The 25,591-nt window shown below is 45.9% G+C and overlaps 1 protein-coding gene across 1 annotated transcript in view; it reads right to left on the minus strand.

Moving 5' to 3' along the window:
- LOC128719324 (uncharacterized) overlaps positions 1 to 25,591 on the minus strand; it is a 65,726-nt gene that overhangs the window by 15,295 nt on the left and 24,840 nt on the right. Inside the window, exons 3-4 of the mRNA XM_053812949.1 lie at positions 4,750 to 4,960; positions 2,316 to 2,396 (exon numbers count right to left, since the gene is read on the minus strand). Of these exons, the coding sequence (XP_053668924.1) occupies positions 2,316 to 2,396; positions 4,750 to 4,960 (292 nt within the window). The remainder of the gene's footprint in view (positions 1 to 2,315; positions 2,397 to 4,749; positions 4,961 to 25,591) is intronic.

A 25,591-nucleotide genomic window follows, 5' to 3' on the forward strand; every position in this document is an offset into this window, starting at 1 on the left:
GCTCGAACAAAACAGGCCAAAAGCAAAACAAAAAAACGATGCAACCGAATGCTTTGGATCAGTTCTCGTGTTTCACATTACAACATCTAGCCGGCCCCGGAAAGTCATGCTTCGAGCGTTTCGCAGGCGCTGGAGCGTACATTCCTTGAAGTGTGCCGTACCGAGGCTGCCGAGATGGGTTTCGGTGCTTTCGTTCGTTGGGTCCGCCCTGCCACACCACGTCACGCCATATGTGATGCTAAATGAGTGTGACTTGAAAAACAGTTAACGCTTAGGAAAATCCATCCTTTGACGCCAAATCTGCCCGGCCGTGGGGTTGCGTGCTGCAAACGGCGGAAAAGACGAGAAGCGAAGAGAAGTGTCTTCGGCAGGGAAAAAGGTGATGTGTCGTGTTTGCTTCGGGAAAATTAAATGACAACGACAAAGCAAACGACACTTTCCAACGTGCCAGTTAGCAAACGGGGAGAGAGTTGGGAACCTGGCTGGCCGGGTGAAGGAGTGTCCGTATCAAGTTGCTCGTAGAACGTGCGGCGGCTTACGGTAACGGATAAACAGCACAGCAAATGACTAATGAAAATAAATGCGCCTCTGATAAGGCACTCGATGCTCAGGTTTGGCATACGGATGACGAAGATGGCTTCCTACACAATCGAAATGTGTGTTTTTGTATGCGTGCGTGTGTGTGTGTGTGGAAAGTGACAAAATGGTCGAATGATATGAATGACAATGCGCTACCGGCGAGATGTGTGATGGGAATGTTTGTTCAGCTTCCATGAATGTCATCACAGCCAAACAAAATAAAAAAAAACACGAAAGAAGTACCTCTATCCTTGGTACGATGAGATGTTAAGACAAAAAGTGTGGTGTGCTTTTTATCGCTAGAAAATATGTGGTGTCCCTATTCTAAAGAGGATGTGATGGAGTACAAAAGTAATGTCGATGACAATGACACTCCAGAACATCAAGAGGTGAAAAGAAATGCCATCTGCAAACAATTTGTAGCAATTGAAGGACATTTTATGGTACTCAAAACAGTGACGGCGATAGCCGGGAATCGGGTACAAACCCTCCGGCATCGAGCGAAATAGCCCACTTTGTGCTGTAATTAAATTGCTTTGGGCAGAATCCGAAAAAAATCTGTTCCTTCAATTTGTTGTCGAATTCCGGGGCAAACAAAAAATGGCGGACACACAATCATTTTTAAATTTCCACAGCACTGTCCATCGCCTTCATTCCCTTGCAGCCGTGCCCATGTGCCTAATTAGGATATTTTCCCCTGCACAAATGGTATCCAATATCGGTCCGGTTTAATTTTGTTAAGCAGGGGGGGGGGGGGGGAAAAAAAGTTAAAACGATTGAAACCTGACCCGGAAAACGGTTCTCAAATATTGCACTTTGGAATGTTCATTTTCCTTCGCGTAAACTACACCCGGGAACCGAAGCTCTTTATTAGGGAAATTACATTAAGCTCGCGGGCCTTTTTGTATGATTGTGTGTGTGTAAGGCTTAGAGAGAAGTAAAATGAAGCTCCCAACAGGAGGAGTTAAAAAAAATGCGATGGTATGTTCCGTTGAGTGATTTCTGGGAACGATTTTATTGAAGCTCCCGCAGCGAAGATCACATACCATTCCGGGACCGGATTTGATTTGGAATGGAGAAAAAGTTAAATGAAGAACGAGTTTCCGCGTGATGCTATTTTTATGCCGGTGGAATGTGAATGGCAGTAAACGCTGCTGCACGGTAACCGTAAACTCAGCGTTATTTCCGTATTCGGTTGGATTAGTTTCGAAATGGATTAAACCCACATGAAACCTGGAGTCGCTTTTGTTCCTTCTGGACAAGAAGGCAAGACTTTATCGTAGCAGCTACACCCAAACGAATCATTCTTTGCGTTCCGCTGATAAATGGCAAATGGTTCTCGCGAAAACAAAGCGCGGCTGTTAATGCATTCCCGGGGCTAATCCTTGCACGGGAAGTGAGAGTTAAAATATGCTTTAGGTGCGGCGAACTTTAACCTCAACCGAGCCGGGGTGGGAAGGAATGAATCGGGTGTGTGTTTTTTGTCCTCCCCGCAATGTTTGCCTACGGGGCATGAACAGAAAAAAGCACAGTACGCTTGAAGATATATATAATGTGGTATTGTTGAACATGGGCTTTGGCGGTAATGGGAGAAACTAACCAGTCGTTCGTTACTTGGATTGGAACGGGGCAGGAAGGAACGAAAAAAAGGACTCTCACTGCTTGTAGTGGGTTTTGTGTGGGTGTGTGAGTGGAAGTGGTATTCGGGTTGAAGCTGAAAAAATATGATCCATTACCTAGTCCAATGGCACCGATAAAGTGCTTTCCTCCAGTGTTTGGACCATACTTGGAGAAATCTTGGGCAAACTCCCGTTCATCTGTTCGGCATGCGGGTGAAAAAGAAAAAAAGAAAGATAAAGACAGAGAGACAGAAAGAGAGAAACGAGAGTGAGACAGTGAATGAGACTGGCGGTAGGGAGGACGAAATAAGGGCAGCACGAATTGAGGATGGAGGTGGAGGATTTGGTGAGTAAAAATGAATAAAAACGCAAGAAGGAGGATCAGATGAAAAATTGCTTGTTTTGTCGGAACTTTTCGGGCAGTCGTTGCGGTAGGGGTTAGGGGTGCACAAACCGGGACGATCCTAGCCGGTACGGGACAGGGGCAAGCACACCGGGCAGCACATGATCACGTAGCAAACGGAATAAAATAAAGCAAACGGCACCGAGCGATGTATATGCCGGTAAGGGACTGCCGGTACATGATGAGCACGGCAAGTACGGAATGGAATGAAATAAGAAAGGTTTGAGCACAAAATCCTGCCAAAAGGTGTGGTGAGAACTAACCCGAGGTGGGGACTGTGGTTTGCGGTGAAAAGAAATCGAGCTTTTAATGGATTTTGGGGGGGAGGATGGCCTAAAACCAAGCAGCCAGATTTTCGAGAGCAGAAAGATTTATTTTCAAGCGCGCGGGAGGTCGAGAGTTTTGCAGAGACCGAGTTGACAAAACATTGTTTTGCGCGCTGCAGATTTATGTGTTATTGGAAGGTGTCAGTCGGGTGTGTGTGTGTGTGTGGGTGGGTGGATTAACACACGGAAACTAATGTATTATGTTTTTGCTTCGACAAATGGGGAAAAAACGGGGAGCGGATTTATTCTAATGTTTGGAAAGCGGAAAGCGTGCATAAACATAACGCAAAGAAAGACAGAGTGGTACACTGAGAGATAATGGGAGAAGAATTTTGGTGGGGCGGGCAAACATTCTTTGTAGCGGATTGGTGATTACAGGAGGGCATTTTTTATTTCTCTACTATCTCTGTCTCTTCTACCGCTAGAGCAATGGCCGACTGATCGATGAATGCTTGGCTGATTGCGTATAAGCTTAATAAACATGTAATAAATCGAATGACAAACGATCTTTATTGTTGTACGTCTTGGGACGGCCATCTTGTCGTGGTACTGTGCATGTCCTTTTGTATTCATCCTTTCCACCCTCCTCCGGCTCGGTTCGCTGTTGATTATAAACGTCCATTTTCCCCACGGATCGTTGCACCATAAAATGGAATACATTTCCCAAAATCGTCCACTCTAAAAGCATGGCTCGAAAATCCATTGTGCTGAAACATCTTCATTCCCCGCTCCGGTACACCCTCTGTTCTACCCGCAAAACCCAATATTGGTGCTGGAAATAAAATCTTCAAAAAAGTCTACTAGTCGTCCAGAAACGGATTCGCTAAAGAACCTAGACAACTGGTGACCGGGTGGACAGAGCACCGAGTCAAGCGAAAAAGGTCACCCAAACTTTCATGCTCCGCAGGCGAAGAAGCTTCCTTCTATCCTTGACCTTTCGGCGGATCGGGTTTCTCCATATCCTCCGGTTATGCTCGCCAATGTGACGTGCATTTCCGGTGGGGGAGTTCTTTTTTTTTCGTTGTTGTTGAAAGTGTTATGTTGGTGGATGTTTTTTCCCCCTTCATTCCTTACAGAACAGTCTTAAGGCTATTGGACCAGCTGACAGAATCGATCCTATTGTTCGGTTTACAAAAGGGCTACGATCGGAAAGAGGCGTGAAGAAGATACGATGGTGGTGTTTGTTTCTTTTTTTCCTAAGATTGAGTTTTCCTATTGTCCGTTCTGTTGATGTGTTCGCTCTTCTTCAAAACATCCCAAGTTGCTGTGTGGTTATGGTCCATATCACGTACAAAAGGAAGAAAAGGTTAGACCACAGTCATTTGTAGATCGGATAGTTCGACAGCCGACTGGAATGATTGTCCGGACAGATTAAGGGTAAAGTGTGTTTAAAGTAGTCTGCTAACTGCACTAAAAAAGAAACACTAAATAAAAATGTTCTCTACATTTCAGCAGCACAATACTGCTTGAGACAAGCATGTTTTTCGTTGCCGTAGATTATCTGTTTTTAAAAGCAAGACTGTGTATTAGTTCTTCATAATAATGAAATCCAAGAAAACCGAATCGGAACAAACGAAAAACGAGCAACACACACACACAAATGCGAACAAAACAAAAGCAAACATAAACAAGTACATGAAAAACGCAAAAAAAAATGGAAGAGGATAACTTGGACAGCGAACAGAAGCTTTCCGAAGTAAAAGGAAAATGGAATGGAAATATACGCTTCGGGGAAGGAAAAAAAGAAACCAGCGGCAGCAAGGAAAGTGTTCTGTCTCTTTCTCTCTCTCTCGCTTTCCTCTGGCACCGGAACCCTACTGACCTGTGACGTCCAGATAGACGGCGAGATTTATTTTCGGCTCGGTGTTCACCTGACACTCATAAATTCCGCTATCTTTCTGCTGTGCATACTCTATTTTCAGATCCCAGTCGTCCGAGTCGGGCGGATGGATTACGGAGAAGCGCTGATCGCCGGTGTAGGTGTAGATGTTGGATGTCAATATGTGCAGGTCCCGCTTGCGCATCCAGGACACCTGCGAACAAAGAGAAAGTGTTTCCAGTTAATTGCCGGGTATGAGCTTTCGGTTGCTGTTGTTGGGAGGTATGTTCTCGTTTCGCATAAAGTATTTAAGCGTTTAATCAGGTTATTTAAAGCGATACCCGGAAACAAACATCGTCCAGCACGATGTGCGTCCATCGCGAGTGTTAGTAAGTGCTGGTCGTCCATTTCAATAACGTATCAATTTGATGCGACCACAAATTCCATGATGGGAAATTATAAGTTCGGTGTGGTATTAAATTATGTTGGCTACTAATTTTTAGTTTCCGTGCTGTGTAGGCTGCAGAATAGTGTGTCTAACCACAGTTTTTAATAGGCCATGTTCACGTAAATCGTTTAATTACACGCCATACCAAAATCCTTTAATCTGTCAACCAATGTACCGTGAGCAGCGAAACGCGGATCATATAACGTCATGGTGACCATCAGTTTATGGTAGTCATTAATAATACTAAAATTAATTAAAAAGTTATTTATTTCGAATTGAATAATACATTCCATCCTGTTCAAATGAATTGTGTGGCAATCCCTTCGGTCTGTAGGATAAGTTTTGAAGTTGAATTCCATTAATCAATTTGTAGCAAAATGAAGATTCATTTTCCACTCTTGGATTACAGCGTGGCATGTGGCATACAGGAACCGTGCCATTGTTTTGTTGCTGAATAATTTTTAATGCTTTCAAGTGCTTAGGGATCACAACGCGGACATTTTTCTACAGATATCGCAACCGGAGATATGGTCGCAAGGTAGCAGCAATCAATTAATCACAGTGCGCCATGAAGTTCGTAGGGAATAATATTTCTTCTCTGCATATGAAAAATGTATGCAAAAAACATCGAAAAAAGTTGGGATAGCTCGTTCGTCCACTTCTTTTTCTCTCCTTCTCGCTCTCTCTCTCTCTTTCTCATTGATTTGACATTCTGGGATGGGTTGAACGTTTGAAATCGATTCGAACGGTAGCGGTGTGCATACGTACAGGGCGTATCATGCATCAAGAACGACAAAGATTCAACTTGCATGAAGGTGCCTCACCTAGACGACGCACCAGACGACTGCCGGTACCAGTAGTAGAGAACGCTTTTGTTTGCATTTCCGGTTGCTGTATTGTGCATGTTACGTGTGTCGCCCTGTTGTTGTTTTTTTTGTAGTTTGTTAAGCGTTCGTTTCGCGTTCGTTCGTGCGAATCGGCCACGACGGCATGGCCGAAACAATGGATGTTGTTCTGTTGCTTTACGCCATTCTTTTGACACGCGTGAATAAAGAATAGAGTGGATTCGCTGGTGTTTTTTCTATTCAACATCGTTTTGCGATGGCCTATGCCCTTCTAAAATGCCAACATTCTATATCAAACAGATACTCGGATATGTTCGATTCGCCTTTCGGTACTCCGGTAGGGGTGAGCAAAGGCTTAGGGATTGGTGTGGGGATTTCAACTGAACCATTTGGATTGTCTGCACCCGCATATCGTGTGGCGCACAGCAAAACCGTATCGTGACGGTTACTGGAGCGTCACAGAAAACACAGCCTGTGCCAGTGCCCGAGCGAGCATGTGACGATGGAAAGACAGAACACACGGCCTCAGCTTCCAACCGAATCGTGCTGCCGGGGTTGGTTCCGCTAGCATGACGACAAGGTGACATCACGAATCCGGCGTATCCCGGCCCGACGAGGGACGAGGACAGATTTCGATCAAAGGCACGGCGTCGATGCCGTTGGACGATGCAGTACATCTAGCAACACAAATTGATGAATTATAGACTGAATATTTATTTCGCGATTTTTCCATTCGCATCAAAAATTTATGCCCATGTGTCTGGGTGGAAGGAATCCATACGATGCGTATGTTGCGTACAGCACCATTGCGTCCTGTCAGGACCGATCGGTGTGGGGACAGTGCGGTGCAGTATTTTTGCATACTTGCACGGGAAAGCTCTGTGGAAAAGCACAAAGAAAACAGCAAACGGCAATTGGACACAGGCGGACGATAAAATGATGGGAAAAATGTCAGCTCAATTTGATTTTCCAGCGGTGTGACAATTTGGTGCGAATGCCAGCATGTTTTATCTCTTTCGCTTTCCCATTTTCCTTGTTTTTCTCCCTTCCGCGGGTTCGCGAACGCGTGCTTCATGTTCCGTGCACTCTTGACGTGGATGTAACTGATAAAGCTGCCAGCGGGTCGAAAAATTCGATGAATATTAACGGAAATAACAAAACTCCATGCACCCAAATGAGTTGCAAACGAACATGTTTATCGAAAACGGGTCCGTGTGCTTGTCAGGCACGGTGAAGGATAATTCGTTTATGAGTAGCAGCGACCCATAATGAAGTTTCAACCGCTGTACGTGACCGAAAGGTTATCAGTCAGGTGTAGGCTTTAAATTGCTTAAAGCGAACAAAGCACGTGGTCGAATGTGGTCGAATCGAATGTGTGATATTAAATTAAGAAGTTATCAGTCAAAGTGTGTAACTGGTTATGATTTGTGCTTGAGCTAATGGAGGCGACGGTTATAATTTGTTGATCATACTTCTTTAAATTGCTAACTTCAAGCCCAGCACAAAACAAACATTCGCCTCTCGGTGCGTCTTTGCGGTGCCGCTCGTTTAGGAGATAGCAATATTTTTTTGTAATAATTTCATTACACAATCTCATTAAGTGCCGTGGTAATGATTTGTCGCATGTCGAATGAACGCCGGCAGGACAATTTCCCTGTGCTGGAGGGCCATGCTTTGTTGTTGACTTTTTGACAAAAACTCACATGGACGTGTAAATAGAGCATTTTCGAAGGAAAACATTAACTCAATTGGCTCCTGGAGGCAAATGGCGCCTGGTGAAACTTTCGGTTACAGTTCAAGCTTCGCGGTTGACACGGCACCCCACGCATGCCATTTTGTCGCGCTAGGGAAACTTTTCGTCCGTCTAATTAATGCGTGCGGTTGAAAGACGAGCGCGAAGAATCCGACACGTTGGTGCACGGGCAGACGAAGCGAAAAGTTACGCTCACGTGACGTTTACTGTCCGTGCATGCGCCCCAAACTGTGAGCGATGGTCGAAGATGATTTTATTACTGTCGCTCCCATTTCTAACCCGATGGCGGAAGCTGTAAAGGACGACATACAATCAGTCAGTCGCTTATGCCAAAGATAAATATGCCATGCGTCGTTCCGGCAGACCGAGGATTGACGGCCAACGGCGCTCAGTGGCAGTGAAACTTTTGCCGGCACGTCGAAATTATTTCCACACATCTATTACTTCTCGCACACGCAACGTCTCGGATTGGCACTGTCCGCTGAGATTGAGACGGTATGTGCAGTACGGTAAAAGCTCGATTGGCCACAAGCAGCGGATGATTTGATGCGTTTAAGCCGACGGCCATAAGACGTGGCATAAATTGAACTAAGCAATTGCCCCTTTGCCGTGGGGCATTGCTACACTGGGAAATGGGAATTCACACGGATAGTCCAGAACAGTCACGGTACCGAACCGCACGTAGCGTGTCGCCAATCGCATCGTACCGTCTCGCTCTGGCTGTTATATTATTTTTCAATTATCGAAGATTTATTTAATTAAGAAAACCATTTACGCTTTTATCATCCTGACCACGCAAGGGAGCGCTTCTCCAGCGGTGCGTTTATATGTGTGTTTGAACCACCATTGGCCAGCGTACGATGGGGTATATCAACGGGTAGTGTTAGTAATCCCTCTTTTCCAAGAATTTCTTTGAAAAGCCTGTAGCAATGCGTCACGATTGATTCGATTGACGTGTAGAACGGAACCGCGTGTGGAGCATGAAATCGTTAATCAATGTTAATGGATCTACCAGAGTCAATAGAAAATGGAATGGAATGAATCCACAGTTGAAGCACAAATATAGGGAAGCGCGTTTACTGATAACTTCTATTCATGGTTTAATTTGTTGCCACCAACCGAAGAGTCCAATGTTTTCAAGTATCAATGATTATTGTTTTTAAATATAATACACCGAAGAAGAATGAAGCTGGCTTCGGTGAGATATGTCACATCTTGAGAATGATACCGGACGACCTGGGCCGTAAAGTCTTTTTAGATCTTCCACATGGACAGAGGAGGTCCAAAGGTCCAAATTGAGATGGATTTGAGTGATGGCGTTGATGCGTTCACCAGAAAGCCTGGGGTCATAGATTGGAGGTGTAGAGGACTCCTACAGTAGGCCAAGACCAAGCACAAAAGAGTTTTAGGGCCTGATAATTAGGTAAGTACAGAAATATAGTGCCTCGAATACTGTGAATCAACTAGTACGCCATACGTCTTCTCGTATCAAGTAATCAAACTCCATAGTCTTGTAAACAAATAAAAAATAAGACCAATATATGGCAAATACAAGACGATGGAGGCGCCTAGTGTTTTAGTGTTTTCAACGAAGATCTTCATAGGACAAGATCGGCGAAAATGCAGCCACGGCCCACGCAGAATCGAAAGCCTAGTGTCGTGTGAATACAGTCAAAGCAAGATCTTCTGAGGTTTTAGTGCTCATAGTAAGATGAATAAGCTATGAGCTAGTGCGTCATTAAGATGAGAGGCCCGAATCTGAAAGTTACGAGTGACGATCTACAGATCCTTCCTCATAACAGTACCCATTTCTCGCATGCTTTACAGGAACACTTGCGGAAGGATCGTGATAAACAATTTTGAAGAAACTTTACGGACAAACAGCCATACACGGTTGGTTACCGCGTGAGGTTCCATACCACTGCAACACCCACATATATTCAGTTCGGTGTGCTCGATCTGCCTACCTTCAGGCGTGTTGTGTGTTATGTGCGGTCGGTTGGATTCGCTCGTGTGTGAGTGTCACACCCAATCCGCTAGGTAGCGCGAGACCAGGCGTCTCCATTCTACGCCCGAGCAAGAGCAACGACGTTGGGTGTAATTAAATTCTGCATGCCGAAGTCCCCGGGCGTCAGTGTGTGTGTGTCTGCAGCACCAGTTGGTCCACAGATTGTCGCTCTCAGGGCGTAAGCGAAATTTACCAGCCAGAAATTCGGCCGAGTTCAGAAGACGGGGGGGATGGGATCCTTCTGGCGGCAGGCAAACATTGGGCAAACAGGACTCGGTACTGCATTGCCTAGGAATTCAATTAGTAACCTTGTGAGCATCATTACGGTGGATGGTGGTTTTGCTGGGAAACCTACTGGCTTAAATTATGGCACAACGGTAGTGAAGAAAGCGGCGAAGAAATTCGTGCTTTCTTGCGTTATCGAATTCTTTGCCATGGTGAAATTTTAACGAAACTTTAAGCGGTACATCAAAACCGATCATGCAGCAACATGTTGCCGGGCTTCTCGGCTGTTGTTCGTTTGGGCGCTTCGGTCGGACCATTTCTCCGGTCTAATCCATCACATTGGAAGCGCCACTTCCCCGATCGGTTGGGAGGCGATTCACGATGAGCATACAGGCTGATTGATTGATTTAATCATCTGTTAAACAGTTTATATGCGAATAATTTAGCCTGCCGTAGCGACAATAGTGGACGGTGCGGCTTTGTCCAACGCTGGGATGGGTATTTGTGTATGCCGATCGATCGGTGCCTATCTGATGGGGCTGGGTGGTGATGCTGTCTGTTTGAACGCGTTGAACATATATGCACACGCGCACACATACGTGTACGTGTTGCGAGGCACATAATCAGAAAGCATGAGAGTTGTAGCAGCAGAAAGGAGAACGAGCGGCTGCAGTGTATAATAATGGCTAATGATGGATTTCAAACGATGATGGTGTACAAGCGCGCGCGCGCTCGGACTTTTCGATGTTGTGCTAGTGCGATAAATCGAGCGTACTGAGGCAGCATAATCACAGCCGGGCATTTCTGTACGATTAGAAGCGTCAGTGGCGCTTTGTGAATAAATCGTGAAGATAAGTTTCCATTAGTGCGCAGATTGTTGGTTCATTATTTAATGATTGGTTTGGGATTAGTTTAAATACTTAGCAAGCTGCTTGTAGGGAGCATGCATTTCATAATTAGAAATTTAGTTCGTTTCGGGAAATTGGGAGCCATTGTGATGGTTTCAGTTACATTTCAGCACAATCGCAGCCCAGTCCATTGTGCGCGCAAGTGCCGTTCAGTCGTTGTTTGGCAGTTGTTACGATTCCATTATCACTCGATGGCAGCTGAGTAACTTTCTAATGTATACATTAGCCACGGATTGGCACGCTGTGTGGAACACATCCAAGTACTTTCGCCCAGCTTCTCGAACGTACGAAGAAAAAGCTGTAAAACCACGAGCGACGAGCGTACACAGAAAAAAAGTGGTTGCACATATCTTATGAGTTATGACATCGTTTTCTGGTGGTTCCGTCTGTCCCTGTGTCGTTCCCATTCAACCGGCCAGTGCCAGACCGGTTTCGGTGGAGGGTTTCCTAAGTTTGGAAAGTTCTTCACTTGAAAGTTGCCAAGTTCGTGCGAGGTTTGAAGATTTCCCGTCTGGGTGGTTGTTTTGCTCCGGCAACGTTGCGACCACAACCAGAGACACGTTCCGGTAAGATTTCGGCCCACATGGAGCCACCATTCGGGCAAACACTGAGCGCACATAAATCTGGCTGCTCGAATGTCTTTTCCGGCCGTGCGTTACGTGGTGGTTGCTTAAGGTCTCTCGGTTCCTTTTTTTTTCTTACGAGGGCTTAGTTTTTAGTTTGGTTTATTTGTTCGAATGGGCGGAGCACCGGTCAGAAGCATGGCAACGAAGTGTGCAAGATGATTTATTTTAATGTATTTCCATTTATAGCATTTCCTTGGGGGTTTTTCTTCGGTTAGAACGTTCCGCGCTTGGTGTGGTTGATTTGTGCTTGACTCGAGCGTTGAGAAAGGAAGTGGAGTTGTGTTAAAAGCAAATCATTTAAAAAAGATTGCAGACTAATGTAGCCATGGTAGACCATCGGTGAGTCACGTAGACAGTGAGAAAAGGCGAGTTTGGTGATTAAAAGCTTAGGGCTATTTTAGACGACACGTTTGGTAAACCTGATTTCCCCCATACACGGTATGTAATATTTTTCTGTGCAAACTCCATAATATCTGACAATCGTCCATCGATGAGACGGAATGAAATGTTGATCTGGAAATCTCTATTTATGGCCCTTCTCATGAACACGTCATGCTGCAGCCGCCCGTCCAGGCGGTCACGGTCAGCGCCCTCGAGGGGCCACCCCTTCGCCATTCAAACGCCGACGCTCGGTGGTCACCGCAAAAACCGACGATGCTCGTCTCGGGATAAACGATGCACGGGGTAATGCACTCTCTGGGCCGTTAAGATAAATCACTGGTGTGTCATTCGTGTTCCGCTGAAACCGCTGACAGTGATGTATTATGGGTGAGGAATTTATATCAGCCCGTTCTTAAAATGCTTGCCCGTCTGGTGTCCGGTACTGTGGGGGTGGCCCCACCCGAAACCGCATGCGTTCACGATACGCTTCGCCAGCCAGCCAGGGTCCAAGCGAAACCGGTCACTTTCCGGGCGGTGAAATAGTAGTTAATATTCGTAGCGGTGGACGCATTTTATCCCGTGCAGCTAAGGCACCTCGTATGCAGGCTCCCGAGGTTTCGGTCCCGGTTTGCGAGGATACAATCACGTGCTGTTTTTCAACGTTTCAGAGTTAAAGAATTCACCTTCGGTCGTGCATGTTGGCTCCAGGACGGGCAAAAACATGGTCAGAATGCAACCGACCCGCACGAAACCCGAAAGGTCAGCACTACGCCATAAGTGCCAGTGGTGAATACACAGCAACAAAAAAAAACACAGCTCTCTTATTCATCGTTTCACCGTTTCACGATCAGGTTTGGTGGTACAATATCATTAAGGGGCATGCAAGGGAGGATCAGGGGGGACGTTACGTTCGGTTTTAGAGAAAAGCTCCCTTTCAAAGCGTTGGCAGAGTGTTTGCCGGGGATGATAAAAATGTTTACCGTGTATCGTTTCGCAGTGAGCATCAGTTTGACCAGTACTCGCGCGTACGAAGCACAGCTTCCAACAAATCCTAAAACCATCACGGTGAATACTCGTATGCTCATGTGCTTAAGGAATAACGCAAAATCACACAATGCAATTGAACAATCTATGTTTGAAACAGTATGTATAGAGAATTTTTCACTTTAAACACTATTTTAGTATCGCTTCGGGTTGTAGGAGAATGATAACTACCTCCTGTTATTTCCAATACGGTTGTTACAAACTGAGCTTTCGCCTGAGCGTCTTTCATAAAACGTCTCCCGTATCTCGCCGTGCAAAGCAGTTCGCAAGCTGTACTGGATGTTTATCGTAAAACACACTCCCCAAGAGCACTCGTAATGCTTCAAATCGATTCCTCTTTACTGTTACGACGCACCGGAATAAACGAACCGGCGCTTAAACGACGGCGAACGACATTTTCCAATAAATACCTGGCGCCTCCATTAAGTGAAGTTATGGGCTAGTTTTACGCTGTCCCTCTGTCATTCACTATGGCGCATCACTACTACTTTACAGGCTACTTTAGTGCATCGGGCAAGTACCGCACTTGAAGTGAGTTCAATAAAAATCGGTCAAATGAACAATTTCACGTGATCTTCCCGTCTCGGCAGCCAGCCAGAACTGACTGTGCATCTTGTTACTCAGCGTCTGATGTTTGTTTCGCACACCCCACAGTGCCGGTCTTGACTGGTTGGCAAATGGTTTTATTTTCAATTAGGATTTACAGCACTTTAAACTCCTAATGACCGTTAAACTTGCTTCAAATGGGATTTTTCCGCGATGGTTTCTTGGCTTCGTATGCTCCCCGCAGTGTGTTTTGGGCGGTGTTTTCTGGAGGCACATCGCCCAGCAAACAGACAGGCGTAAAGCGCGATAAAGATGTCGCTCTGTCACCATTTTCCCAGCGTATCGTTAAAGTGTGTCCGATAAACAAACAAAACATCACGGGGAAAACATCTTCTCGCTTTGAGTCTTCACTTACTGACGTACCACCGCTGCGGTTCATCAGGGGGCGGGCAAAGGCGGGCGAGCAAACCCCCGGGCGGGAAAGGAAGCAAAGAAAATGGCACCCCGACAGGGATTTAATTTTTATCACTGCTCTCTTTCCGGCGTCGCGGCTTGTGTCATTTTTAATATCCTTCTACGCTTGGCGCTTGGGTCACGGGAAGCAGTCAAAGGCCATGTTGCGTACCGGATGGGAAATGGGAACGATCGTCTTGCATGCTGCTTGCCGTTTTCGGGGTGCGGTGCCACCTGAATGGTAGTGAGCACGGCAAAATTCGCGACATTTAATGACGACCGTAAAGCAGCAAGTCGAAATGCTTTCTGCTTCGAGTAAGCGCCCTAGCGCGTAAACAACCTCAACCGTGAAAACAAAGCCTAAACAAAATGGTGGTGGGCGTCGACGGTTGTTGCTGGGACGGTGTGGAAGCTTATCGCTTCCACAAGCCTATCTCACCTTAATTGGCTTATTATGGGTGAACGATGAAATATGATTACGTTTGCCATTGCCCACATTTTTGTTGATGTTGTGCTGATAGTGCTACGCCACAGATTTCATCTCCTTAGAAACGATCTTACCGGCCAGCGAACGACTGGTCGGGAGTGTCAACAACAAAAAGCGGCAAATGTAAAGAAAAGTTTGAAAGATATTTGAAAAAGCGACGAAAAAAAAACACAAACACACACACCAGCGGCAACGAAGTTTTTGTCTTAATTTTTACGACCATCCATCTGCGCTCACGGAAGTGGAAGCTGTCGCACAAACATGGCGCAATGTTTGATACGGTCTGTCAACTTTCTACCAAGGGTGAGTGCTTTCAATTTCCAGCACACATTTGCCTCTACAGTCGTTCGCGTTCGCCAGGTAAATCGTAAATCTGCACGACTCGTGTACGCGTCGAGCTAATTACTTGGCAAGGGCGGCCACGGCTAACACAATATAGGCACAATTACGCCAGATTTGATTTAATTTTTAGAGGCTCTTCTTGCTCGTCGAGCTGTTTCAATGCACACTTCCATCGGTAGCATCGGGAACGGACAACGGTTCATGCAGATGATACCAAATCGTGCTTTGTTTGTTTAGGAGAAGATTAGATACGTTCTAGCCTGGGCCTTGGACCTGGTTGGCCGGCATTGCTGGCTGGGCGTTGGAACAGGTTGATGTGTTTGGAAAAGAAAATTGCAAACGATTTTAAATCGCTCCCTTCATATCTCATTACGGTGCGATGGAAAGATAGAAAAACAAAAACCCGGGACGTAAAACAGATGCAATCCTGATAGGGAAAATTCATTCCGGTCTATGATTTATCGTTCTATGGGCTGGGCGAGAGATGGCGAGACAGAGAGTGAATTGTCTTGTTTCTTCTCGCCAAAGGTTGGAATTGTAAATTTTGGCACGGTACACAGCTCAGTTTGCCTGTCGCACTGGTGTAGTAATAGAATTATCCCCGACAGGATCTCTGTTTCGGTTGTTTTCTCTCGTTCATTTGCCCGTTCCGTCTCGCTCGCTCGCTCGTCCAACCTGATTTCCAATCATGCTCCGGTCTCGTTCAATTTATCTTAATAAACACTTCCACTACCTTTGCAGATGGATAACTCTAGATCGCAGTTGTATCAAGCACCATTCACGCTGGGAAGAACCCGTACTGGAGGGCATGGAGGGCATCGATTCAGTAAATTTATCGCTCATCGACCAGTGAAGAAGACCCGGCCCGGGATGCGAAAGCACCATTTCTTATCTGCATTGGTACCACCACCGCCCTCAGAAGGAATTAAAAAGCACTCTCCCTGCTCGTGTAGTCCTGGCGTAAACGAAAACAAATACACTTAGCGTACACTTTATGGTGGAGCTTTAGCGCCACGATGGGAAATGGTGATTCTTTCGCTGACTTTCTGCTGACTGCAACGGGGAAAAAAAAACCGGGAACGCCTTCCCGCAGTGTAAATGGAATTACGCTAAGTAATTAAGACGCCATCTTTACGGGCAACGCGTTTTTCACCCGACGCTCGGGAAAGTTGACGCGCTAAAGGTTTGCGGTTTGAAGGAAAATATTGTTCTTACGCATTAACAAGCAATGCGCACACCGAAAATGTCGACAGTCGCCAAGGGAAGAGTTCCGCCGTGGGCGTAAACGATAGTATTTAAAGATGAATGATTAGCTGGCGATGAAATTACAACGCCGGCGGTAAAGTGATGATGTTGATTTTGAGGCGTTTCTTTCATTTTTTTTGGGAAAAGTTTTGCACGGATCCGTTACGGGCGTGTGGCCAATTTTGTGCGATATTTATAACGACTTTCAAACTACATCAATGCTCATCGAGGAAGGAAACTGTTTCCCATTTACGACACAATTAAACAGGAACGTTTAAAGTCTCTTTCTTTTTTTTTTTTTTGATGTTGGCATAGGAAAACCAGACACTTTATCTCCCTTTCAGACAACAACTCTTTAACGATCCGAGAAAACATCGCAATGCAGTACAGTGAATTTCCCTTTCGACGATCGGTTGGACACACATACACGCTCGGACGTTCCAATTTACCGGTTCAGTTCACTTTCAGTACCCGTGTTTGCTGGCAGAGTGGGTCCGTTTGCCCAATCCCTTCCCCTCCCCCACCCCCCAACCGGCCCCATCTACTGGTGGACATAGTTGTCTTTGCCCGGAGAGCACGAAACAGCTTGTTTTTTTTTTTTTTTGGGGGGACTAAAGCTCCCATCGTAACGACAAATCCCACCGCATGCACAAAAGCCCCAACGTGTCCACGTGCTTGGTGTGTAATGGGTGGAAAAAAACGCGAGATAAAACGAATGGACGAGTGCTCGGTACGTACCGCTCGAATGCTTGGTTCCGATGTTGCTTTCGATGATGCAAATATCCGCACTGATAACCACCGTAAGCCGTTGCGTGACTTTGTTTAGAAATTGAAGACGATTTTTTGGGGGCTTCAACTCCACCCACAGCCACTGGCAATGTGGGAAACGTTCGGGTCGACAAGGACATGGCACACGCAATAGTACCACGGGTGGACACGCTAAGCGCCCATTTACCACGATGCATTTTTATACGTACCGCTGCTAGGCGAAAGGTTATCTTTTACGTCGTCCAGTTTCCATTTTCATAAATTTAAATTACCTTCCACGCAGGCACCAAACAGGTGACGGCAGTCCGATTCTGGTGTTTCGTGTGTGGGCACGAACCGATGCACATGCCGGGCGGGACACACCTGGGTGCATTGAGATCCTTTTCGTGTTACTAACAACGGTAACCGTTGCGGTCACTGACCGATATGCCGTATCGCCCGGTTAGGGTGTGCTAGTGTCGTTATCACCTTCTCAAAGTTAGCCAGGAAGCAGGTGTGACGGTGCGAATGTGGTTTTCCTTCGCTAGACGACACTTTTTTCCCACACCCTAAACCATCGCTAAATCATCAATAATGGAAGAAAATGGTCAACACACCACACTACCAGCGCAAGGTTTATGAAACGGTGGAAGCATATTTGCATTCCCTTTGGAGTGGAATTCACCACTCTCAAAATGGAGCGGAAAATGGAACAACATATTTGCAAATGAAGCATAAAACAAAAAAAAAAAAGAAAGTGTGACAGAAAAGGTGGAAAGCCAACACTTATTAAGCAATTTTTCACTGTCGTACAAAATGGGAAATTCGAATGGGACACGTGTTGGCAGATCGATGGAAATTCGTCCACCACAAATCCACCACCCCCCCAAAAACCCAACCCCCATTTTCCCGACCCTTTCGTTTCCCCCAAACGGGTTTGACATGTTGGTTGGACACGCTGTATGTATGTGTGTTTCCGTGTAGCGTTATTTACCCTGTGGATTTTCCGAGCATTTTCCCCACAGCTGTCCACATTTGCGCTCGCTCGCACGATATCGAAATTCCGCAATAAAAATGAAGCGATTACATCCCGGAACCCGGTGCGAACGTCACCGGTGGAAGGTCAGCGACAAATTGCGGTCGTTACAAAGTGAACCCCAATATTACTTTCTTGACAGCTTCCGGTCTGTCTTTTTTTTTTTTTCAAAAATACACTTTTTCCGGCTACTATTGAGAACCCTACAGCGTGCAACACTGGGATCGAGCTGGCAAGCCACAAACCGACCTGTCAGCAACCGGCAACCGGGGCGTCACTGCCACGCTCCACGGTGAGGACCCTTTCGGATGTTTCCCAACCGTGGGTTGACCAAAAATTCTCACCCCTCGCCACTCAACGGTGTATGAGATTCGATTTGTCCACCGATCACCGGGAAACCATTGGAAGGTTCATTAGCAGGGTGTATGGGATGGTTTGGTCGTTTTTTTTTTTATCACAACCGGGAATGGTGCAAATGTGCCTTTATTCCACTTTCAGAAGAAACGCCTCAATATAGCTGACACATTACAATTTTTCAGGGCAGTTTCATGCCCTCCTCCCGCCGGATCCGGGGCGATCGAGGTGCGAGGTGCGTTATATTGTTTGGCAGTTTGTTTCGATTGATCGTTAAAGATAATATGATGGAGTTTTGTTTCTCGTTTTTCGATGTTTGCTGTTTTGCACAACCCAACCCAGCAGTAAATGTAAGCCTAATTTAAGCACACACCCATATCACTATATTGCACGTACATTTATATCCGTGCGAAAGGTGGAGGTTGAGCGAGATTTCAACACGTTTTCCAAAAGGAAATTGCACTATGATTCATGTTTAATAGAAAACAAATCGATTCTTCTAAAAAACACCAACACTTCCCGGTGTGGAAACATTTGCTTTTGTGAAGTTTTTCTCGATCGACAAAAAATAGTTCAACTCCATTCGATCCAGCTCTTTTGTGCTGTCTATCGCTTCCGCTGTGTTTGTGTTGTTCCCATCGACATCGTGGCCCCATTATAGTGCATTTATCGTTGCAGTTTACTCCTTCCTTTTTTGCCCACGTTCCCGAGCCTCCCCGGTGGAAAAAAGGCACGGTGGAAAATTGTTATCCAAATCGTCCGCCAGTCGAATGTTGCAAATTACAGTGCAGCTCCCAGATGGTTGAATCGACGTTGAAATAGTACCTCCAAGTGCATCCATGGAATGTTTCGTAATTAAACAGTGGTGAAATTGCTTGCATTTCGTCCACGGAGCAGAAGTGGGAAAGAGTTTTTCTTCGGCAACCAGCAACACCTCGGGGGAAAGGGTTTCGGTACCCCGTAACAAGTGGCGCACTTCGCAACAGCAACCGAACCGGATTGGGGTGGAGTGCAGTGTTTTGCAGCTTTATTCCAGCGTTCCTGGCTCCGGGCAGTAGTTTGTTACAAAGCGCCACAGGAGCAACATTTACGGGTAGGAATTTAAACTATGCGGTTTAATGGTTTGCCCCCGAGAGAGTTTGTCGTACGGCAAGTGTGTGTGTGTGTGTGTGTGTGTGTGTGTGTTCCGGGTAATGTGAGCAATGGTAAATTGAACTTTTCATGTTTTCACCAAAAGTAAGCGTAAAAGTTTGCCAACTACTCATGCTTCCCACGTGTTACCAACCCGGGTGTCCCAGAACGGTTAACACGTCCCCTTTCACACCGATACCGATGTGTCGCCGGGAGCAATTCGGTTATCTCGTGCTTTTTGTTATGTTTTGGAGTTGGAGTTGAACTTCCGGAAGAATATTTGGAGATGTTAATGAACGACGAGACATAAGCCATTTTTCAATTGGGGCAAACTAATTAACTCTCGGGACACGAACTGCTCGTTCGCGATCAATTGGATGAAGTAAAGGCTACTTAACCTGATCCAGCTCGATTAAATTCAACTCAACCTAATGGACAAAATGGAGCATTTTATATACAGAACAGAGCCACCACCAGTAATTGGTAGCTAATTGAAAAAAAGAAAGAAAGAATCGGACCGACTGGGACATTTTGCCACCCGCCAGAAACTCATCCAATGTCTTTCCGCAGCGACCGACGGTCTCGTTGGTGGTCAACGATTGGAAGTTCTGCGGACATCAAACGGAAGTAGCAAAACGGGCACACAACACCAAGCGAACGAACGAAAAGCGGGCATCATAAACGTAATAGAAATTTATTTTATTAGACTTTGGCCAAACAGTTCACCAGCATGAAGCAACACACAGCGTGCTTTAGTGAGCGGTCAGGTCTGTCTGTTCATCCACCCAGCAGGGTTGTTCGGATGGAAGTTTGCTGGTCGCCGAACATCTCCCACTATTCGACAGCAACGGAAAAATGGACCGAGCGTCAACGGAAGACGAGTAAACGGTGACAAACATTTCACCACCAGCAAAGCCATACATTCCAACAGGACTGGAAACAGTCAAACAAAAACAGCACCAACACAAAAACACCAACTCATACACCCAGGAGAAAAAAAAAGTTGCAAAAATGAATCGTAAAAACGTTCCACGAAAAAGCGTGTGATTTATGGTCCAGACACGGATTAACGTATTTTGCGTTCGGATCGTTGGTTTCTTAGGATGTCTTTTGCCCGCGAGCACAGTTTCATACCTTTTTGGGTTTTATTTCGAATCCACTGCCCGGTCGGAGAATTTTTCATGTGGCACGAAATTTTAACTTCCACGGTGTAGGTATCGTCGTAATTGTGGAAGCGAAAAATTGGCCAGCCAACCAACTGGTTCGCGGTGCGTCCCAGAGGACACCGAACTGAGCGAAAGGACTCCGGCACTACTCCGGTTACACTACCCACAGAACACCGAAGAAAAGGTCACGCGACGACAAAACAATAAATATTGAAACAAGGTCGTAAATTGAGACAAGATTTGCAGCGATGGCCGTTGGGTTTGAACGGCGTATTTATTTGGTGCTTTTCTAAGCGAACGCTAGAAATAAAAGCTCGATCGCTACCAACGGCTTCAAATTGGAGAAAAAAGTTAAAATATATGTGAACTTTCTTTTGCCGCTAGTGAAGGAGTTTCGAATGGTGATTCAAAGTACGAGTGCTTCACAAAACAAGGCCATTCCGTGCAGCTGGATCGTTTCTCAGCTTAAGTTTGTTTCTTCTTGGTACTTGCACCGACCACCGAAGCAGGTCAACTAGATCGGATCAAAACCATTCAACGAGTGGAACGAACAATCTGCCAAGGTTTCGCTGCCAAAGCCTTGTATCGAGATTAGCACCGGCATCGTCTAATGACCATCACACGTTCGATCACACAGCAAACGATGATGGCAAGCTCGATGGTCATTAGCAAGTCGTTAATCGATTGGCACGTCATTGTGACCATTGTGACGAGCGGCCATCAGCGGGCAGCAGGGTCGGTTTTCTAATGACGACGGGAGGCTTTAATGCTGGGACCTTTTGCTCTATCCTGCTGCCTTTACCTTTACGCTGGATCGATCGATTTGATTCCACCATTCAAAAAAGGACACAAAAATCAACAATCTCCCGTAGTACTGTCCCGCCTGCTTCGAGTAACGGATGAATCTAATTAAGCTCTTGCTTACGCTTGACAGTGTACCTAATTCCAGAACTTCCGGTTTTATACGCAGCGACAGCAGGAAAACGGAATCGGCCCTGAACAAATATGCATCCAGGGTAACAGATGTGTCTTCTCCTGAGACACCAAATCCTACCGTACAAATTTGGAAGTTTTCCATCCCGTACCGGGTCTACCATTCGATGCCAAACGAACGACACTTACTGGACAGGAACGACTGGAACACAGCCTTCCAGCGAAGCGTGTAATTAGAAGAGATTCGAATTTGCCCCGACGAAATTGGTAATGGATCTTTTTGACCCCGTTCACTCGTTCGTTCGTTTGCTCACTGAGCACTGAGAACGATTGTTTTGTCCCCTTCTTGGGCGACCTTGAGAAGGACCGTGCCCGGGGAATATCCAGCCCGGCGAATATTCTACATCAGCCCAGTTCACTCCGGTTTGGAATGCGCAACAATTGGTCACATTTGAGAAAACATTTTCGAGCTCTAATTTATTTTGTTCGAAAGCGACTACGAAGAACAGAAGACCACACATACACAGCCAGCAGGACGTGAACGATAAGCGCATAAGATGGCAAGGGCGACATGGCTGACGTTCGTAATTAAATTTGAAGAGTGAAGTTCGCCTGGGAGCTGGGTGATGTGATTATCGCCTCAGCCGACACCCACTCGCCGGCTTTCCGTTCTGCACCGGGATGACATGTATGACGTAAGGGACCTTTTCCTCGAGGCCGATTCTTGAGTGACACTTGCCTTCGTTACCTCTTTCCCTATATACCGCTCCCTACTACTTCCGACAGTTTGCTGCAAAGCTGGTATCGTTTGCAATAACAAATTACACCGATAACGATAAAACGTTACCCATAATGAGACACTCGAAGGATGCCGTTTGCTCACGCACGTCTCGCTGTGAATGTGTGTATGCGATACTTTTGTCTCATTCTGGACAGGCTTTCCTTCTGAGGGCAGCGCAAAGCGGTGGAAGAGAAGGTTTCGTGAATGCGCATTTGAAAAGGGAAATGGTTCCATTGGATGGCGAATGTTTTGAATAATGAAGCAAGTCAAATCTAATCATGTTAACGGTCCCGGCGAACTGCCACTACCGCGTTTGTGCGTCTTATCTTCACCAGTAGTACACGGGTCGAGCGGGATCTTCGCGCCGTAATCAATTTTAAATTAGACACGTTTTCATAAAAGCCAACTCCTCCACACACAGCATCCTTGAGGAAAATAAGAAAATCCCGCTACAATCAGCGAGAGGTTGGTGGTCTCGCGGCTACGCTTGGCGGCTACGGCCAGAAATGAGGCTCCATCTTAGCATATGTTGAGCAGGGAAGCTTACGACGAGATACGCCGAGCGTACTGTCACTGACTCGATAATTACCCTTCGAGCGCCCAGCACGTTCGCTCGGTGAAGGTCCCGGGATCCCGGGTGGCAGGATCCACGTGCCCGTCCACATGTGGGTGACCGGGGTGACGGGAGCGGCGTGTGCTTACATGCACGGGAACCGATGTTTTTGCTCATGTACCGGGCATGTGTAATCTTCTTTTAAGTACCAGATTTAACGCAATTTAGTACACCTGCCGACAGAGGGCTTGGGGATGGGCTTTCGAGGACAGCTGCTTGAAACCCTGGTCTGGAGCGAAGATGCGGTAGCCGGGCCCAATTTTCCTACCATGTGTGTTGGGATGTCTAAGTGTTTCTATGTGTGTGTGTGTGTGTGTGGATGATTGTTTTAGAGCGAAGGATTCAACGTTCGATTGGTTGTTGTTAGCCGAAGGTAAGGTATCACCTAAAGGAGCGACAAGAAATGAGGCAGAGAGCAGAGCAGGTGAAGCATTACACACTTTAAGAACAGATAAGCTCAGTTTGTGTATTGTAAATGTCATTTTGTCACGTCGTTCTACGGTAAATGCAAATTGCGAAAAAGTACGCCGGAAGTATGAGCTCGCGTGCAGGTTGCGGAGCTTATGGAGTAAATGTTTCGGCAGGGGAGTAGGAATAATGAGTGGTAAAATCAAACGCAGTAACATCGGGAACTTTGGAAAAACACAAGTCGAGATAATGTTACAGCAGCATGTTGTGTTTAGGGAAGAATCTCAATTTAGAACCGGTAATGAGCGCATAGCAGATGATAAAATCAACCACGATTGAAGTGTTAACAGCAGTATGGTATCAAAACGACCTGCTTTGGAGAGGCAGAATGAGCGTTTTTTTTCAGTTACAGGATTTATCGTGGAGCTATCCGATGTACCTAAGCTCAAATAATTAAGGGATTTTTTTTTTCAAGTCAAAACTTTTTCTATGAAATAAGACAAACTAACTTGCAATAAAAATGTCAAAATTGTCATTTGAGTACATAAAGGTTGCGTGACCTTTAATTATTCCTGCACAAATACCATTTGAGAACAAAATAGTGATAAAGGTTGACTAAAAGTAAATTGGTACGCCTCTCGCACCGCTAGTGGTGAGAATCGAAACCTTTTGACAGCTGTTTGTTTACAATTCCATAGTAAACAATTAGTGCAAGTTAGATCGAAGCAACCAATCGCGTTTAGAAGCTACCTCAAAACGGACCCAAAACAAGTAACTAAACTAAAAAAAAAATTAAATTTGTGAAAAAAATGAAAATTTTCCTGGAAAATCCGGTTCTGCTCCAAGGGGAAAGTGTTGAAGATGACAAAACAACAATTTGACGAGTACTCGTAGCTTATGAAGAAACCATGTGTGTGGCTTCCGATCTGCCCTTGATGGGACCTTCGTAAAAACAGGAACCAAGGATCTTCAGCAACCCAACAAGGTGTTGTGGTGCGTAAAAGCAAATGTCGGTCTTGCAATCCGAGCTCGCCGTTCCTTTAAGCCAGAGCTTATGAAACAGCTCTGGTTACGAATATCACGACATCTCACTTGAAGCTATCTCTTGTGTGCGTGTGTTGGACATCATCGTTATATGATAACACGTATCCATTCCGGGTACGATTCGGTTAAAATTCATCCACAGCAGAAATTGTTTTATTTCCCACAAATTTAGTTATCTTCCAGCTGGAAGACGCCTGTGCCACTTGACAAAAGAAAGAGCAAACTTGTCCTGCTATTCGTTTCCACTCCTGAATGTGCGGTGTGGGATTTTAATTGCGGTAGCTTACAGCATTTGTGTTGCTTCCCGCAAAGAAAGCCCCCCTGAGAAATGTGTCGAACTTTCGAAATCGTGTATTTATGCATATGAGTTCGTACTCCGTTATTTCGCTGTGGTCTGTGATAATGAGTCGGTCTTGTGAAGGCTCTTGAAAGGACCACTCTCGTAATGGAACTGTAATAAAACGCCGAGAGCAGTTGAAGATAGTCGGCAAGTCATTATTATTAATTTAATTAACACAAATAACAAATGGCATTCGACGATAACGACTAGCGGCCGGGAGGAAGTTCCTCACCACATCAGTATCTTCATCCTTCCCAAGATCCCATGGCGCAATGGTGGCGATGGGTTTCCAGCATCTTGAGGTACTTTCTTCTCCGGGTGCCAAAAGTTGACCAATTTTTTAACGAGTTATTTATTCTCTGTCAAGATTTACGGTCCTGTGCGCTTGATAAGAACAACAATCAACACCTCCTTCGGCATCCACCTTAGGATGGTGTTGCATGGTATGGCCCACTTTGCTCGTGTTGTTCGCTTCCCGAATCCCAGCTGGTACGTTTTGGGACGCTGAGTTTCCGGTCGTGGCAATCCGATAATGGGCTGTTGATAATAGAATAAATGAACTGCGAAGGAAGTTTCGGGCGGGCAGTTTCTTTTTTGATTGGCTAGGGCTCGGATTTCAGCAAACGCTTCGCTTCTCGTCATGTTTCACTCGCGCTAGGAACCCCCCGGGCTAACATAGTAGTGGACACAGACCGCACGATGACGTCGTTCTTTCATTTAGGAGCTTTTTTTTAGCAGAATAGGGAGAATAGAGAGTGTTGTTGATTGTTTTCAACGCAGCCCTCCGGTATGTTTCGTTCGCACCAGCGCAAGGGAAGAGTTTTAATCCATCGGTGGCGGTGCCATTCGCCACTAACCACGCTTTGGGGTACTCATGCTGGAAAGTGGCTTGCCAGGATTACGCCCGGTGGCCAGTTTGGGAAAGCACAATTCGCTCGTAAAACGTTAAGTCCCAATGGATAATTCGTTTCTCGATTCGTT

This window comes from Anopheles marshallii, chromosome 2 (assembly GCF_943734725.1).
Source record: "Anopheles marshallii chromosome 2, idAnoMarsDA_429_01, whole genome shotgun sequence".
Classification (NCBI taxonomy): Eukaryota; Metazoa; Arthropoda; class Insecta; order Diptera; family Culicidae; genus Anopheles; species Anopheles marshallii.